The sequence below is a fragment of the Homarus americanus genome, unplaced genomic scaffold, assembly GCF_018991925.1.
Source record: "Homarus americanus isolate GMGI-L3 unplaced genomic scaffold, GMGI_Hamer_2.0 scaffold11187, whole genome shotgun sequence".
Taxonomy (NCBI): domain Eukaryota; kingdom Metazoa; phylum Arthropoda; class Malacostraca; order Decapoda; family Nephropidae; genus Homarus; species Homarus americanus.
In genome coordinates, this window is record NW_024723893.1 from 335107 (window position 1) to 352739 (window position 17633).

General features: G+C 40.4%; 1 protein-coding gene across 1 annotated transcript in view; it reads right to left on the minus strand.

The window, feature by feature from the left end:
• LOC121863988 (ITG-like peptide) overlaps positions 1-17633 on the minus strand; it is a 70596-nt gene that overhangs the window by 26069 nt on the left and 26894 nt on the right. Inside the window, exon 2 of the mRNA XM_042362865.1 lies at positions 3862-4000. Within this exon, the coding sequence (XP_042218799.1) occupies positions 3862-4000 (139 nt within the window). The remainder of the gene's footprint in view (positions 1-3861; positions 4001-17633) is intronic.

The following is a 17633-nucleotide window of genomic DNA, read 5'->3' on the forward strand; positions in this document are numbered from 1 at the left end:
GCTATCTTTAGTGGGTTCTGCCATCTTTGGAAATGGGTTCTGCTATCTTTAGTAGGTTCTGCTATCTTTAGTGGGTTCTGCTATCTTTAGTGGGTTCTGCTATCTTTAGTGGGTTCTGCTAAGGTTCTGCTATCTTTAGTGGGTTCTGCTATCTTTGAGTGGGTTCTGCTATCTTTGGTTCTGCTATCTTTAGTGGGTTCTGCTATCTTTAGTGGGTTCTGCTATCTTTAGTAGGTTCTGCTATCTTTAGTGGGTTCTGCTATCTTTAGTGGGTTCTGCTATCTTCAGTGGGTTCTGCTATCTTAACGCTTGAGTGGTCAGTCTGTACTAATAACCTGGATATAGAATGTTGCTTATGGAAAGGAAGGGAGAATGATGGGGAGAGAGTGTGCGTGTGTATGAAAGAAAGAGGGAGAATGTGTGTGTGTTTGTGTGTGTGTATGAAACAAAGAGCAAGTGAGGATATTTATGTGTGCATATAACAAAGAGAGAGAGAGAGAGAGAGAGAGAGAGAGAGAGAGAGAGAGAGAGAGAGAGAGAGACTCGTACACATAAATGAACTCTGTGACACTGAGGATGGCAGTTACGATATGACACAACTGAGAGTGGAAATAATTGATGAAAACCGACTGAAGGTAGTGAAGACAGTGATAGTGAAGATGTTGATAATGATGAGACGACTGGGAGTGAAGGTGACACAGTAATAGTGATGATAATGATAACGAAGAGTGAAAATAATAATGATAACGTCGCCGGTAGTGAACATGATGTAATTAATATTGACAATGGTGGAATTATCAACAAAGACAAACTGATATTAATAATAGAAACTAAAAGAAGAAGACAATTATGGCCAAATACCAAACGAAATATAATATTGATAATATCACTTAAGAGTAATCATACACACACACACACACACACACACACACACACACACACACACACACACACACACACACACACACACACACACACACACTAAAATGACCAATGAAATAGCATGTCATGTCAAGCAGCGATTATGTCACCCACTGTGTCATCCACATAATCTCTCAAACTCTTTAGTATTTATTTACTTACACACTATTAATACCGTAAATACTGCCTTGTAATACAGTAATTTCCCCGCCCTCTCCCTGCCTCCCTTAGTGACGAGACATGATAATTCTCCCCCCTTAATCTTCGTACCCGAGGGAACATTCTACCTTCTTGTTGGAGCTATTCTTTGACGTGATAACTCTGCGTTGTTGTATGATCATTCTTCCCCCTTAGACGTAATATGATCAACCTCTTCATGGTGTAAAAAAGATCATTCTTCCACTCTAACGTCATATGATCGTTCTTACCTTGGCTTAATATGATCATTCTCTCCCTGACGTCATGTGATCTCTCTCTCCCTGCAGGCGTAAGATCATTCTTCCACTCTTACATCCTGTGATCATTCTCTCCCTTCTGTAAAATGATCATTCCTCCCTCCTAACGCCCGATGATCATTCTCCCCCTCTCCCCTGGCGTAACATAATCATTCTCCCACTGTCAGATCAACATTCTCTCTGATCCTACTTGAGTGTGACGTAATACAGTCTTCACATCCTGCTAAGTGTCATTTAACAAACACTTAAATGGCGTCGTGTTCTCAAAGGCTGCTATTATCCCATGACGAAATAGCGTCATTATCCTATTACAGTGTGGATTAGTCACGCTGCCAGACCTTCCCGGTACCATGAGGATGACCAATTGACCATAGTTTGTCGAGATGTTACTTGGGTATGTGAAGGGTTGAGTGTGTAGGGGGGAGGATGTGTGTGTGGGGGGCTTTGATTATGTATTCAAGTGTGTGTGTGTGTGTGTGTGTATGTGTGTGTGTGTGTGTGTGTAGGGAGGGTGAGCTGGGAAGAGGAAGGAAGGGAGTTTGTTGAGGAGCATAATTACAAGGGCTTGAGGCTCTTTACATGAAGGGTGTTAATTAAGTTTAAGTGTAGTGTATCATTAGTTAGTGCTTGGGGAGGGAGTGTGTTACTGAGCTTCTATATGCAGGTCTAACGTCTACACACACACACACTCACACACACACACACACACACACACACACACACACACACACACACACACACACACACACACACACACACACACACACACACACACACACACACACACACACACACACACACACACACACACACACACACACACACACACACACACACACACACACACACACACACACACACACACACACACACACACACACACACACACACACACACACACACATACACACACACACACACACTTGAATGTATATATATATATATGTGTGTGTTTTGTATTGCGTGTTAAATAAAGATACACCAACATGAATATTGTACAGTATACAGTATGTACTTGCCATCCTTAAACCGACACACGACACAAATGCTTCACTCACCATTATGTTTTCACGTGACACGACATATAGACACAATATGACATAAACATGCCGGTGGGAACGTTTCCAAATATACACACTTGTGCTCATGGACATTCATTCTGAGTTTCTTTCTTTGTCGTTCTGTCTGTCTGTGTGTGTGTGTGTGTCTCTTTTCCAGATGTGTGTGTGTGTGTGTGTGTGTGTGTGTGACATTTTTTCCCCGGACACCAAAACACTTTGCTGACAGTCGTGTCTTCCTTGTGCATTACTGTCACACATAAGACTCACTTGATAATAAGACGGTAATTGGATTATCTGGATGGCTTGACAACACCTCAGAGTTGAGAGAGAGAGAGAGAGAGAGAGAGAGAGAGAGAGAGAGAGATTTATAAACCCTTTTAAACGTGTTCTTTTATCGTATAGTAATAATACCCCAGCGATGCTTTCCCCCACCCCTATGGCTTACGTTGTAGTATATATATTTACTAGTCGTAAATCGTAACACCTGTTGGTCAACTCTAATTACGTTATTATGACGTGATCACCTGTTGACCTGCTCTTTCCTGGCAATAGATGACGGATTCCCTTTAATAACATTGGTTTGTCAAATAATGTTTCTGATTCTGATAGCGATCACGTAATAACTTTTTGTAAATAATAATAATAATAATAAAAAAAGAATAAATAAATAAAATAATAATAATGATTATACTACTACTACAACTACTACTACTACTACAACAACTACTACTATTACTACTACTACTACTACAACAACTACTACTACTACTACTACTACTACTACTACAACTACTACTACTAATCTATTTAAAAGATGAAACAGCGATATACAGTACAGTAAATGTTAAGTCATTCGAACGTGGGAAGGAAGGAAAGTCTGTACACCGAACCTCTCACACTTATTTATATTTTCACTTTCATAATTTCTTTCGTGATTTTCTTTCTTTTGTTTGATTTTATATTACATAAGACTGACGATATCTTTTTAATTTTGTAAGACTTGACAGCTTTCTTGGAAACTCATATGAGGATTTATATTTTGACTTTGTCTCATAAGGAGATGATCCCAGAGACAAGATGACATTGACTGAATTCCTCGTGGTAAGAATAGATATAACTGCTCGAGGAAAATTTTGACTTACACGAGGAAAATCTTGACTTACACGAGGAAAATCTTGACTTACACGAGGAAAATCTTGACTTACACGAGGAAAATCTTGACTTACACGAGGAAAATCTTGACTTACACGAGGAAAATCTTGACTTACACGAGGAAAATCTTGACTTACACGAGGAAAATCTTAACTTACACGAGGATGATCTTAACTTACACGAGGATGATCTTAACCATTCCCCGTGCAACAAGAATATAACCCCCCACAAAAGATAACAACTGCTGTACATGAGGATGACTAATGACTCACCTCCATCAAACTCGACGCAGAGGTGGCCGGAACAGCACTGCTCGTTGGCGGTACAGCTGCGTCCTTCACACACCTCCTCCAGGACGTCCTCACCGGCCAGCAGTGCCTCCATCAGCTGCTCTCGTGGGGACACTAGCCTCTGTGGATGGGAGAAAGGGATAGATGGTTAGTTGAGTTAGACATAATTAGGTTAAACTTCTAGCCTCTGTGGGTAGGAGAAAGGGATAGATGGTTAGTTTAGCTATTTGAAGGGTTTCCTGGGTAGACGCTAACCTGTGTGAGGGGAGAGAAAAATAGATGGTTGATAACGTGGTTGGACGAGTTGGATAATACTATAGATGGGGGAAGAAAGGGCCATTGATTAGTTAAACTAGTGGGGGAGCTTGGGTGGTAAGTTAGGTAACACTTGTGTATTGGAGGGAGGCTAGTTAGGTTAGTGTGAGAGAGACAGACAGACAAAGCTAGTGTGACTAATAGTACACCGTCTCCTCCAATAATAACCCGGGGGAAATCGAAATTAGAATCACCCATCTTAGTAATTGCTCATTAACTGATTAATTGCCTCAAGCTGTCCGGTGATTGATGGAGATGATCAAGTTTCTCCGAATAATTTCTGAATCTGTCGTCATCGTTCATACTGATCCTGATCTGTTATACTCAAAGTTGGTGTACATGACAAGACCTAAGAACAGTGTTATATCTTTTGTATATTATGGAATCATGGATCAGCGTCTGTTTGTCCATCTGTCGTCAAGAATCTTATGACGTGGGGTAATCTTATCTGAAGGGGGGGGGGATGAAAACAGGTAAAAACAGGTGTTCTTATTTTTAAGGAGGATGGTAAGAAAGTTGTGTACGTCATACGCCCGCCAGTACTGTTTACCTGTTATAGAAAGTATGTGACGGCTAATTCAGCTATCTCCCAAACTGTCGTACGGCACTATGAATGAGTGAGGAATGACGATGAGAGATGGTGAAGTACCCAGTTTATTGTAGTTTAAACGATAATCATAATAATATTAATAATAATGATACTGAGAACAATAATAGTAATAATAGCAATAATAAAGACGAAGAAGAATAAAATATAAAAAAATGAAGAGGAAAAAAAGTAAGTGTACATTAATACGCTGGGTTAAACACTATAGTAATCATAAACAGGTTGTTTTTCACCATCACAGCGCCACAGTCCACCATAACTGTCACTATAACTCACGCGTTAAGTACACTAGCGGAGCTCTTCTTATTTGGTGCAGCACGAGTAGTTGTTTTTGATTGGTATAATTACTTTTGTTTATCGTCGTCCAGTTAATCTACGTAACTTATTTTGCTACAGTAATACATTTTTTGCTGCCACAGAGTGATACAATTTTGCTGAGTATCGTCTCATTAAATAAATTACAACTACAGATCAAAAGAATACTTAGTTGCGTTGGTTAGTTCTCAGGGTACAGTAGTGGAGTGACTGGCTGACTGAGAGATCTTTTCCACCAGTCTCCCCCTAACGCAACTTGTGCCAGGTCTTCGAGATTGGTGCAAGTTACAGGAGGTTGTAGTAGACTGATTGTGTGTGTGTGTGTGTGTGTGTGTGTGTGTGTATGTATATTTGTGTGTGTGTATCTTCTATTGTGTGTGTGTATATATTTGTGTGTGTGTGTATATTTGTGTGTGTGTGTGTGTATCTTCTATTATAGAATTGGGTTATGCAATATGACAATGGACGAAGGATTTTGACAACCCTATCCAGACAACAGGAGTCACAGTGTTCGTTCTGAAATTCATCGACCCCCGCCCGCCCGGCCCTTCCAGTAAAGATAGTGTTATGAGTGAGTGTACTTCAGGCCGTGTGTACTGTATCTGTGTAAGAGAGAGAGAGAGAGAGAGAGAGACTGTACATAAAACAAGTGAACAGTGGTGTTGTACTTTGTTCCGTCGGTGCCATTATATTACATGCTTAAAGATGATAGGCGCCAGACATAGAAATAATCAGTCACCTTCTATCTCTCTACACACACACACGCCATACCATCCATCCCTCCATACCAACACACAACCACCCAACCAAGCACATAAACACATTTACAAAAAAAAACAATAGATTTTGTTCTTTGTATCAACGACCTAACAGTTTTTTTTTCACTTGGTTAGTCGAATTCCATCTGCACATTTACATACACAACGAATCGGCATTTTTACGCCTCAGTTGTTCGTTTCGTTTAGCATTCCTTTTGTTACATTGACGTTGTATAGGACGAAGTGTAAATTTGGATACATTGTGAAGAGAATTTTTTTGACACACATACTGAGGGTAGAAAGATAGATAGATAGATAGATAGATATAGAAGAATGGGTAGATAGTTATACACATACGTACATAACAGTAATAATAATATTGGTTTCCCTTCGTGTAATGAGGATGGCCGGCCATAGAGCCACCAAGGCGGGAATTTGTTAAAGGTGTAGAAGCTGTCGCCAACACAACCCGCACCCTGAGTTAACGAGTTGCATGACCCGGTGTCAAGGAATAGTCCGAGAAGACCGGACAACTTGCCAACTGCACTGGCTAACCAATACCCCGGAATACGATCCGAAAATCGATTAACATCCAGGTTCCCAATTACTGCTGGGTAGACAGAGGCGAATGGCGTAAAGAAACTTGCCCATAGTTTCACCCTGCCCGGTGATCGAACACGGGTCCACTCGCTTGCGAGGCGAGAATGCTGACCATTACACCACAGGTCGCCATATACATAACAGTACATACATACATACATACTACTGTTCTTCCCTTCACCACTACCCTAATTACTAAAGCCCTTCACCACTAACTTCATCACCATTTCCCCTCACCACTACTTCACACCACTCCCTCTCCTCTCATTACCTTCAAGAGGCGTCTTATTCTCACGTTTGTTGTACGTAATTCAGTGGTCCGTTAACTACATTATTAACTCCAATTGCCCATTAAACACAAACGATCCCAAATTAACTCAAATTATGGAAGAGTTAATGCCTTTCTTCCGTCTGAATATTCTGCTTCTTATTATTGGGTTTTATTACATTTTCGTAACAATTATCCAGTAAAGAAGATGTTTTTTGTAAATTTATACATCTTGTCTGTGTCTTCTGCAACTGGTGAGAGGAGAGGAGTGTGTCTACAGTGAACCACGTAAAGAGTTAAACAAGATCAACAATGGGACAAGATCGATTGAATAACCTATCGAAGTTTTATATTCATTATCAGATGACTGGAAGAAAATTAATTTCATATGTAATTTACAAATGTGCTTACAAATAGAGGAATAGATTTTATTTAAATATATACCTGTATATTAAAAAAACCAGTGTTGTCATACATAGAAATACAGGAGTTAATTCTATTTTCTGGAGTATTAATTCTAGTGGGACGTTTTTTGAGTAAATTAAATTGCTTCTAGGGGTAACTGTTACAAGTGTTTTATATTTCCACATTATACGAATCTAGAACTTGATCTAGCTGGCAATGGGATTAATAGTATAATAGATAAAGTACAGTATATAGTATTAAATATAAGTTTATATGTCTTAAGGAGAATAATAATTTTTTTCTAATAAGGTTTACGCAGGTTATTGTTTTTCATCAGATAAGCTTAAGAAGGTAATTAGTTTTATCTTGTCCAATACATTACTTTTCATATATTAGGAATTTATACTTTCATTCCATTAACTTTTTTAGGCTAGTAATTTTATTTCTTCTCGATTAGTATTTTCGACGAGCAATTCTACTTTTACTCGATTACAGATAGTTAGTAATTTTCCACCACTGGCGTTGATGGTAATTTTTTTTTACCTAATCATCGTACGACCATGTGTAAATCCCAACCCTGGCTTCCACATCAGTTAACAACAGTTTAGGAGTCCATAACGACCTGTACGACACCACGACTACGACTACAAACACCATAACTACTTCTATGTAGCTATAACTACCTCTACAACTTCATAATTACGTCTTCAATACCATAACTACCTCCACACTACCATCACTACTGCTACGACATCATCACAAGGCAATCATCTACATTTGACTCAACAATTCGATTATTCTTTTAAAAATCATTCTTTAGATCCATCCTATTATCCAAGTCTAATTTTCTTGGGTCTTATAGTAAGAGATTCGATCTTGTTGAATGGCGAAGAATTGCAGCTTCTTGCCACCGTTCAAGAGGTGAATGTGAGGTTTACTTTACTCGACTTTATTTTGGGAGATCTGCCAGTATGATATTGTATGAAATGGCAGGATTTCATACGTCTGGAAGGTGGTGTACCTATAGAGATCATCTTCTCACCTATTTACCGGGATATTTGCCCTTATTTGATGATGTGGGATAGCAGGATCTTGCTCAGTCAACAGGTAGTCTCAACTTAAACTCAATTCCCTCAGTAATGTCGCTGGATTTCCGTCTCTGTTCGATAGCGTGGTTTAGCAGGATTTTCTGCCCTTGTTTAAAGGGCGGCGTGACCATAAGGGTCATTTTCTCGCCTAGTTTTACCATTGGACATCTGTCCTTATCCTATTGTATGGAAAAGCATCATCTTCCTCTCGCTCATGAGATTAAGTTCTTAGGGATCTTGTAGGTGAGTTCTGGCTCCCTCCCGCTCCTACAATACCTCAAGCCTTACAAGCAGTACCAGACCCAAGTTGGAATAGGGTATTATGTGTGTGTGGGGGGGGGGTGAGGTGGATGTTGGTGTGGTGAGGTGAAGGTGCACTGTGTGGGAGAGACGGTGTTGTGTGTGGGAAAAAAATATAGACTAAATACTAAAAATATATGTAGGAAGAAAAAATACTCCTGTTCAACTCAGCGCCTGATCAAAACAACACAAATTTCTCGCCAGGATTCTATTCATCCTGAAAGAGTCGCTCAGCCACTGAATTATTCCTGCCGGAGCCTTAAGGGAAGAATAATCTATGAAGGATCTCAAGGCTTCCTTAATTTGTATTGCTAGAAAGAGGAAGAGCTGTTCAGATGCAAATTAGGATTGAAAAGGAATGCTCTAGGAGTTGGTATTATGTAAATCAGGTTTGAGAAGGATTAGTCGGAGGATTTGGGAGGATTTTCGTAAGATTTGGTCATGTGTCAATCAGGACTGGGAAGGATGGTCGCAGGATTTGTCGTAATACGAGTCATGTAAAGAAATAAACTACAATGGAGTCAACATTTGCTTGCCGTATCGTAACATCAGAAAACTAACAGGGATTGTAAACAACAATCGTATGTAAGTCAGGATTAGAAGCAGCAGTTTGAATCTATTGATATGTAAATGAACGTTGGGGACAGTAATTGTCGGATCTAGTAGTATGCAAATTAGCACAGGAAATGAACATCGTAGTCTGATGAGAGCCACATCAGATTGAGGAAGAGTTACCGTTGTATGTATGAATTTAAACACCATTTCTATCGTACTATCTGTTTATCTGTTAATCATAATATTCTTATGTAAAGGATCGGAGACTGGTATTGTAGATTATGGTAACATCTAATTCAGGATTGGGAGGAGCTATGGTTGAGTGAGTTCATATGATTGGACGAGAAGCATCTATCGTAGGATCTCGTTTCAATGATTCATATGACAGACGATTGGAAACAGTTATTGTAGAGCGCTCACATGCAAATCAAGATGTGTTCATACAAGACAATATGCAACTATGGTAATGTTATTCAGGATTAAAAAAAGCTATCGTAGAATATGTTCCTGTATAATTCATGTTCGTACTATGTTTATCATGACCAAGAACTTTAAATGGTCGTAAGGTATTTTTTCCCCTTCGGTAGAGTCTCAGCGTAATGTGGGCGCCATTTTCTCCACCATGTTTGTGCTACAGCTTGAAATGAATAAGTTAGGGACGTCATTACGTTACTATTAGGAGGAAACATATCGTACAAATCCCTGCGAATCTCGGTCGAGGACTAGACGCAGCGATTGCAAGATTATAATCAGGTATTGTAATTTCCGTTGATATGTAAATGAGTCTTAATTATCCATTCGCCAGAAGGCTTTATTGAAGTGGCTGCCTCAAGACCACTAGAAGACTTTACTGAAGTGGCTGCCTCAAGACCACTAGAAGGCTTTAATTCAAGTGGCTGCCTCAAGACCACTAGAAGGCTTTACTGAAGTGGCTGCCTCAAGACCACTAGAAGGCTTTTTTGAAGTGGCTGCCTCAAGACCACTAGAAGGCTTTAATTCAAGTGCCTGCCTCAAGACCACTAGAAGGCTTTAATTCAAGTGACTGCCTCAAGACCACTAGAAGGCTTTAATTCAAGTGCCTGCCTCAAGACCACTAGAAGGCTTTAATTCAAGTGCCTGCCTCAAGACCACTAGAAGGCTTTAATTCAAGTGACTGCCTCAGGACCACTAGAAGGCTTTAATTCAAGTGGCTGCCTCAAGACCACTAGAAGGCTTTAATTCAAGTGCCTGCCTCAAGACCACTAGAAGGCTTTAATTCAAGTGACTGCCTCAGGACCACTAGAAGGCTTTAATTCAAGTGGCTGCCTCAAGACCACTAGAAGGCTTTAATTCAAGTGGCTGCCTCAAGACCAGAAGGCTTTAATTCAAGTGACTGCCTCAAGACCACTAGAGGCTTTTATTCAAGTGGCTGCCTCAAGACCACTAGAAGGCTTTATTGAAGTGGCTGCCTCAAGACCACTAGAAGGCTTTATTCAAGTGGCTGCCTCAAGACCACTAGAAGGCTTTAATTCAAGTGGCTGCCTCAAGACCACTAGAAGGCTTTATTGAAGTGGCTGCCTCAAGACCACCAGAAGGCTTTATTGAAGTGGCTGCCTCAAGACCACTAGAAGGCTTTATTCAAGTGGCTACCTCAAGACCACTAGAAGGCTTTAATTCAAGTGGCGAAAAATATTGTCAGTTGGATGAGAATGGGAGGAAACTGAGTAAACTAAAAATAGCCAGCATATTGGACACGTTAAACTGTTTTAGAAGGTAAATCTCCCTCATACACAAAACATATTCGGTTAGGTCAGGGATTGGGTAGTCAAAACTCTGTCAGAAAACACAATTGGTATTAAGCTGCGTTAGCGAGGGTGGCTTATACGTCCAACGCAAACTACAGCAACTTATACCCAAAAGTTTGTAAAGTTCGTCAGTTATTCAGGATTACAGTTGACAGAGCTGACTAACACCAACAAACAAAGGTAATCAAGAATTATTTATAGATTGGGTTAAGTTGGTCTTCTAAAAGCATCCTCACGCACGAAATTATAATTCAGTCAAGTTATGAAAGGCGAAAGTTGGGTCGACTGAACACTGAAAGAAAAGCAGCATCATCTCTACACTTACCGGAATTAACATGGCGAAGAGCAGGCAGTAAGAATGTGATGTTGTACAGTAATTAGCGGTAGGTGGTGTACTTATGGGTACTGTGTTATACATTATTGGTGAAATAGAAGCTGGCTTGTGTATTGTGTACTGAAGTCTGTTCTTGTCTGTTATTTCTTTGTGATCTTTTATGATTTGTCTGTAAGTGTATGTGTGTGTTTGTTTGTATACACGAACACACCACGTGAAGGAACTCGTGAATAATTACTTTGCACTATCTTTAGAAGTACCAGTCATGTGTCAGAGTTTAAAATATGAAAGTTGCTACACTATAATATTTCTCCCCGCTTCAAGATATTCACTAATTGGAGGTTGTACCTGAGGCAGCCTTCTCCACACCACACAGGTTCTCCCAATAACTTAAAAATATTAAATTACTATATGGTTTTTTAAATATTTTTTTTATCGTGTTGACAGTCTTTTATCAACGTAGATATTACTGTATATAAAGAGTATTAATTGGTATATTTCTGGTTCGATAAAAATGTTACGTAAAAAGATGTAATTATCGAAAAGCTGGATGTAGGTGACAGTCGCTGATTGGATGACCGGAAGGCGTCACTGGGCTTCTTGTCACTAATTGGCTGAGGTTGACAGCATATGATTTTGTAGATCCCGGGCCACTGATTGGGTGAACTTCCGTCGTGCAGGGTTATGGTACCAAAGATGGTGATTGGCTAAAAGAACTGCAAGTAATGTACCTAACATTCCATGAGATCATGAGTTCAGGAGCAGCTAATTGGCAAAATTTACGAGGCATCAACGTCATTTATTACGATTGGCGGAGCTGTGCCTACTGTGACGTCACATACTTATGTCCCCCCCAATTGGATTCTAAACAGACCATGACGTCGGAAGGTGAAGCGTGCTATTGGTGGAATTTTATGACGTCAAGGGATTCTGGTGGTCAAGAGAAACATTTGGCTAAACCTCGATCACGTTGACACTCCTCGCCTGACCTGTTTATCGTCTCAATATTATTATTATTATTATTATTATTATTATTATTATTATTATTATTATTATTATTATTATTATTTTATTATTATTATTATTATTATTATTATTATTATTATTATTATTATTATTATTATTATTATTTTATTATTATTATTATTATTATTATTATTATTATTTTATTATTATTATTATTATTATTATTATTATTATTATTATTATTATTATTATTATTATTATTATTATTATTATTATTATTATTATTATTATTTTATTATTATTTTATTATTATTATTATTTTACTATTATTTTATTATTATTATTATTATTATTATTATTATTATTATTATTATTATTATTATTATTATTATTATTATTATTATTATTATTATTATTATTATTATTATTATTATTATTATTATTATTATTATTATTATGTGTTTCTGGTAGGGATATTAAGAGATATGCATCTGTACTATTACTACTACTACTACGACTACTACTGCTACTATTACTACTGCGACGACGACGACAACAAAAACAAACAACAACTACTACTACTACTAAAAAATAATGCTAATAATACCACCACTACAACTACAATCAAATGACGCTGCCAACATCGTGCCCTACATTAAAGCAGACCTTTCCTTGTAATCTCGTAGGGAAGAGAAAAATAAAATAATATCAGGAAGTGTGTGTGTGTGTGTGTGTGTGTGTGTGTGTGTGTGTGTGTGTGTGTGTGTGTGTGTGTGTGTGTGTGTGTGTGTGTGTGTGTGTCTTGTGGTTGGGGATACACAGGTGGGTATATATGGCGTAAAATGTTTATTGACTATTGGGTGTTAGAACGTGCCTGGTATGTCCTACTCTGAGAGCTACCCATCATATGAGGAATGAAAGGCGTATGCAGGGAGTTCCATAGTTAGAGAAACAACACTTGAGAATTACAGGAACGCTCACACACACACACACACACACGGCGTTTCATCAGTGTATTGACGACAGCCACTGAAGCACAAAACAGATGGTCTGGATTCAGTGTACAATAACGTGGATCACAGGCATAAATTTCATCAGAATATTGGTTATTAAAGTAGAACAAGGAGAGAGAAAGAGAGAGAGAGAGAGAGAGCAAACTGAATGATGGGAATGAAGGGGAGGAATGTTGGCAGTGAGGGAAGAATCAATGATAAAGACATGTGATTTATTTAGATGGGTTTTTTGCCATGACAGTATGAGGAGAGTTTGGATGCTCGTTCCTGTACCCAGACGTTAAGGAGTGATATAATGTGAGGCTCGTGTGAAGATTTTAACTTACGAGAAAAAAACCCAAGAAACGAATGACCAAGCGTGAACTAATTTTGTCTCACTTAAAGATTATCCCTCCAGCTTACAGTATTTCATCTGATTATTAAGCACCCTAACGCTACCTGGGGGTTAGGTTAGGTCAGGATGTTTAGTCATCGGATGTGATAAACTGGAGGGATATTCTTCATGTGATCCACTTTTTTTTTAATTTGGATGTTGAATTCGAGAGATTTTGAGTTATGGTATGTACAAGGACAGTTATGTCGTGTTGTGATTATACAATGCATAAAACAAATTCTACACGTTAATTCATTTACATAAACAAACATAACATCATTTTCATCAACATAGATAAAAGATTCTCTCTCGTCGTATCTGTCCCATGTTATTATTAGTTTGTTAGACTTGTTCGGAATTTCATATAATTTTTCCACATAATTTCATTAAGTAAATGCGCCTGACACAGCTGCCGGGGGAACAGTCGTGCTCTGGTGATGGTAATTATTACTCGTACAAAACTCGATGGTTGAGGCAGTTTGTTTTTTCCCGGTGGATGAGAGTGAGAACACGTTTTCATGGTCTGGTGAATGAGAGAGAGAGAGAGGATCCGGGTGAAGATTCAGAACATATTTCCACAGTTTGATAAATGGGCAGATGAGAAAGAAAAGGGTAGAATCTAATATGTATAGGAAGGACTGGGAGAGAAGGAGGAGGAGTGGAAGAAAATAGTGGGAATGAGAGAAATGGAAGAGAATGAGGGAGGTAAAAAGAGAGAATGAAAAGGGGGAGGATGGGGGGAAAGAGAAATAAAAAAGATAAATTCAAGTTATATATTACACCCATTAATAGGCGTGCTGTCTGTAGTCTACCCTTCCAATCACGCTGTCTGTACCCTTCCAATCACGCTGTCTGTACCCTTCCAATCACTGTCTGTACCTTTCCAATCACTGTCTGTACCCCTCCAATCACTGTCTGTACCCTTCCAATCACTGTCTGTACCCTTCCAATCACTGTCTGTACCCTTCCAATCACTGTCTGTACCTTTCCAATCACTGTCTGTACCTTTCCAATCACTGTGTACCATTCCAATCATTGTCTGTACCATTCCAATCACTGTCTGTACCATTCCAATCACTGTCTGTACCTTTCAATCACTGTCTGTACCATTCCATGTCTGTACCATTCAATCACTGTCTGTACCCTTCCAATCACTGTCTGTACCATTCTAATCACTCTGTACCATTTCAATCACTGTCTGTACCATTCCAATCCTGTCTGTATCATTCAATCCACGCTGTCTGTACCCTTCCAATCACGCTGTCTGTACCCTTCCAATCACACTGTCTGTACCCTTCCAATCCTTTCACCAGCCTGAACAATCACACTGTCTGTACCCTTCAATCACGCTGTCTGTACCCTCCCAATCACTGTAATGTACTCTTCCAATCACGCTGTCTGTACCCTTCCAATCCGCTGTCTGTACCCTTCAATTACTGTCTGTACCATTCAATCACGCTGTCACATGCCCTCAATCACTGTCTGTACCATTCAATCCACTGTACTGTACCATTCAATCACGCTGTCTGTACCCTTCCAATCCTGTCTGTACCATTCCAATCACGCTGTCTGTACCATTCCAATCACGCTGTCTGTACCATTCCAATCACGCTGTCTGTACCCTTCCAATCACTATCTGTACCATTCCAATCACTGTCTGTACCATTCCAATCACGCTGTCTGTACCCTTCCAATCACTGTCTGTACCATTCCAATCACTGTCTGTACCCTTCCAATCACTGTCTGTACCCTTCCAATCACTGTCTGTACCATTCCAATCACGCTGCCTGTACCCTTCCAATCACGCTATCTGTACCCTTCCAATCACTGTCTGTACCTTTCCAATCACTGTTTGTACCTTTCCAATCACGCTGTCTGTACCTTTCCAATCACGCTGCCTGTACTCTTCCAATCATTGTCTGTACCCTTCCAATCACTGTATGTACTCTTCCAATCACGCTATCTGTACCCTTCCAATCACTGTCTGTACCTTTCCAATCACTGTCTGTACCTTTCCAATCACTGTCTGTACCATTCCAATAATTGTCTGTACTCTTCCAATCACTCTGTAATGTTTTAGTCGTGCTACCTGTACCGTACCTGTCAATGTTATCTGGACCATCTGTCTGTACCGTGTCTGTTAACCCATCTACCTTCCAGTACCGTTGTTGCACCTTTCTGTATGTCTGTATTGTTCTTATACCGTCTCTGTATCCCGCCTGCTATAAACTGTACCGTGCTAGAAATTGCGTACCGCCACTGTACTATGTTAAGTGTGTACCGCCAATGTACCGTGTCAGTAATTGTGTACCGCCACTGTACCGTGCTAGTAATTGTGTACCGCCACTGTACTATGTTAAGTGTGTACCGCCAATGTACCGTGTCAGTAATTGTGTACCGCCACTGTACCGTGCTAGTAATTGTGTACCGCCACTGTACTATGTTAAGTGTGTACCGCCACTGTACCGTGCTAGTAATTGTGTACCGCCACTGTACTATGTTAAGTGTGTACCGCCAATGTACCGTGTCAGTAATTGTGTACCGCCACTGTACCGTGCTAGTAGTTGTGTGCCGTGCTAGTAATTGTGTACCGCCACTGTACCGTGCTAGTAATTGTGTACCGCCACTGTACCATATTAGTAAGTGTGTACCGTTACTGTACCGTGTGTGGTGCAGGAGCTTAAGGCTGGATAGGACCATTCAAGGTCTGGAGCTGTGGCGTTGTAGTGGAACTGTCGCCTTTAGTCTGGCCCGCGGCTGTGTGACCTTCCTCAAGGAGAACCTGCCACGCCCACACGCCTTCCCTCCACCCACGCCTACACGCCTCCCACCCACCTGCTCATATCTCCCTCTCTTTCATGCCTTCCGCACACACACACACACACACACACACACACACACATCATCAAATCTCCTTCGTTTCCATCCCATCCACAACATTTCCTGGCGTGTATATATCGCCCTGTCATGCCCCCCCACCCCCACACACACGCCTTCCCTGCCACGCACATCCGCCCCCTCCACACAGACACACACACACACAACGCCCTCCTCCTACACACACCCGCCCCCTCCCACACACACCACGCCCCTCCTCCTACACACACCACGCCCTCCTCCTACACACACGCCCCTCCTCCTACACACACCACGCCCTCTCCTGCACACACACCACGCCCCCTCCTACACACACCACGCCCCCTCACACACACCACGCCCCCTCCCACACACACCACGCCCCCCTCCCACAGGCACCCACGCCCCTCCTCCCACACACACCACGCCCCTCCTCCTACACACACCGCCCTCCTCCTACACACCACGCCCCTACCACCGCTGCACACCCAAGTTATCAGCCACTATGTCCACTGTCACTGGGTGTCAGTATTGCACATGGTCTTCACCACCTGGTCAGAGTATTAACAGAACTCTGTTATAGTAATTGCTCCAAGTGTGTGTGTGTGTGTGTGTGTATGTGTGTGTGTGCATGTGTGTGTGTGTGTGTGTGTGTGCGATGCGTGTCTGTCTGTCTGTCTACCTGCCTGTCTGAATACCCTCTTGTCTGTGTGTGATGCATATTTTCGTTCAAACACTCAGACGTGCCTTACTACATGCGCGACACACTTTCAAACATCATTTAAAATTCAGTCGACTTGAATATACTGTACGTCAAGAACTAGCTTGCCGTCTTTACCGTGGAGAGAGAGAGAGAGAGAGAGAGAGAGAGAGAGAGAGAGAGAATTTTATAAAATACATTAATATACACATTAACATTGGTTTAAACTTGTCTTGTTTTGAAGTTCACTAAGATTTGTTATCGTCATGTTAGCGAAGAGTTATTGTATGTTGCCCCAAACAGGTGAACGTTCGCCTCCTCTCCTGGTGCTTTAGTTTAATGTGACGGTGAACGAGGGGAAACGACACCAATATACATTAAAATGAATTGATAAATAAATAAATAGAAGAAATAGGCGCATATATGAAGAATGAAATGATATATAGATTAATTCATTAATCATAAGCTAGCATTACAACTTTAAGCCTCCCTTGAAAAAATGCCTCTCTCACGCGAG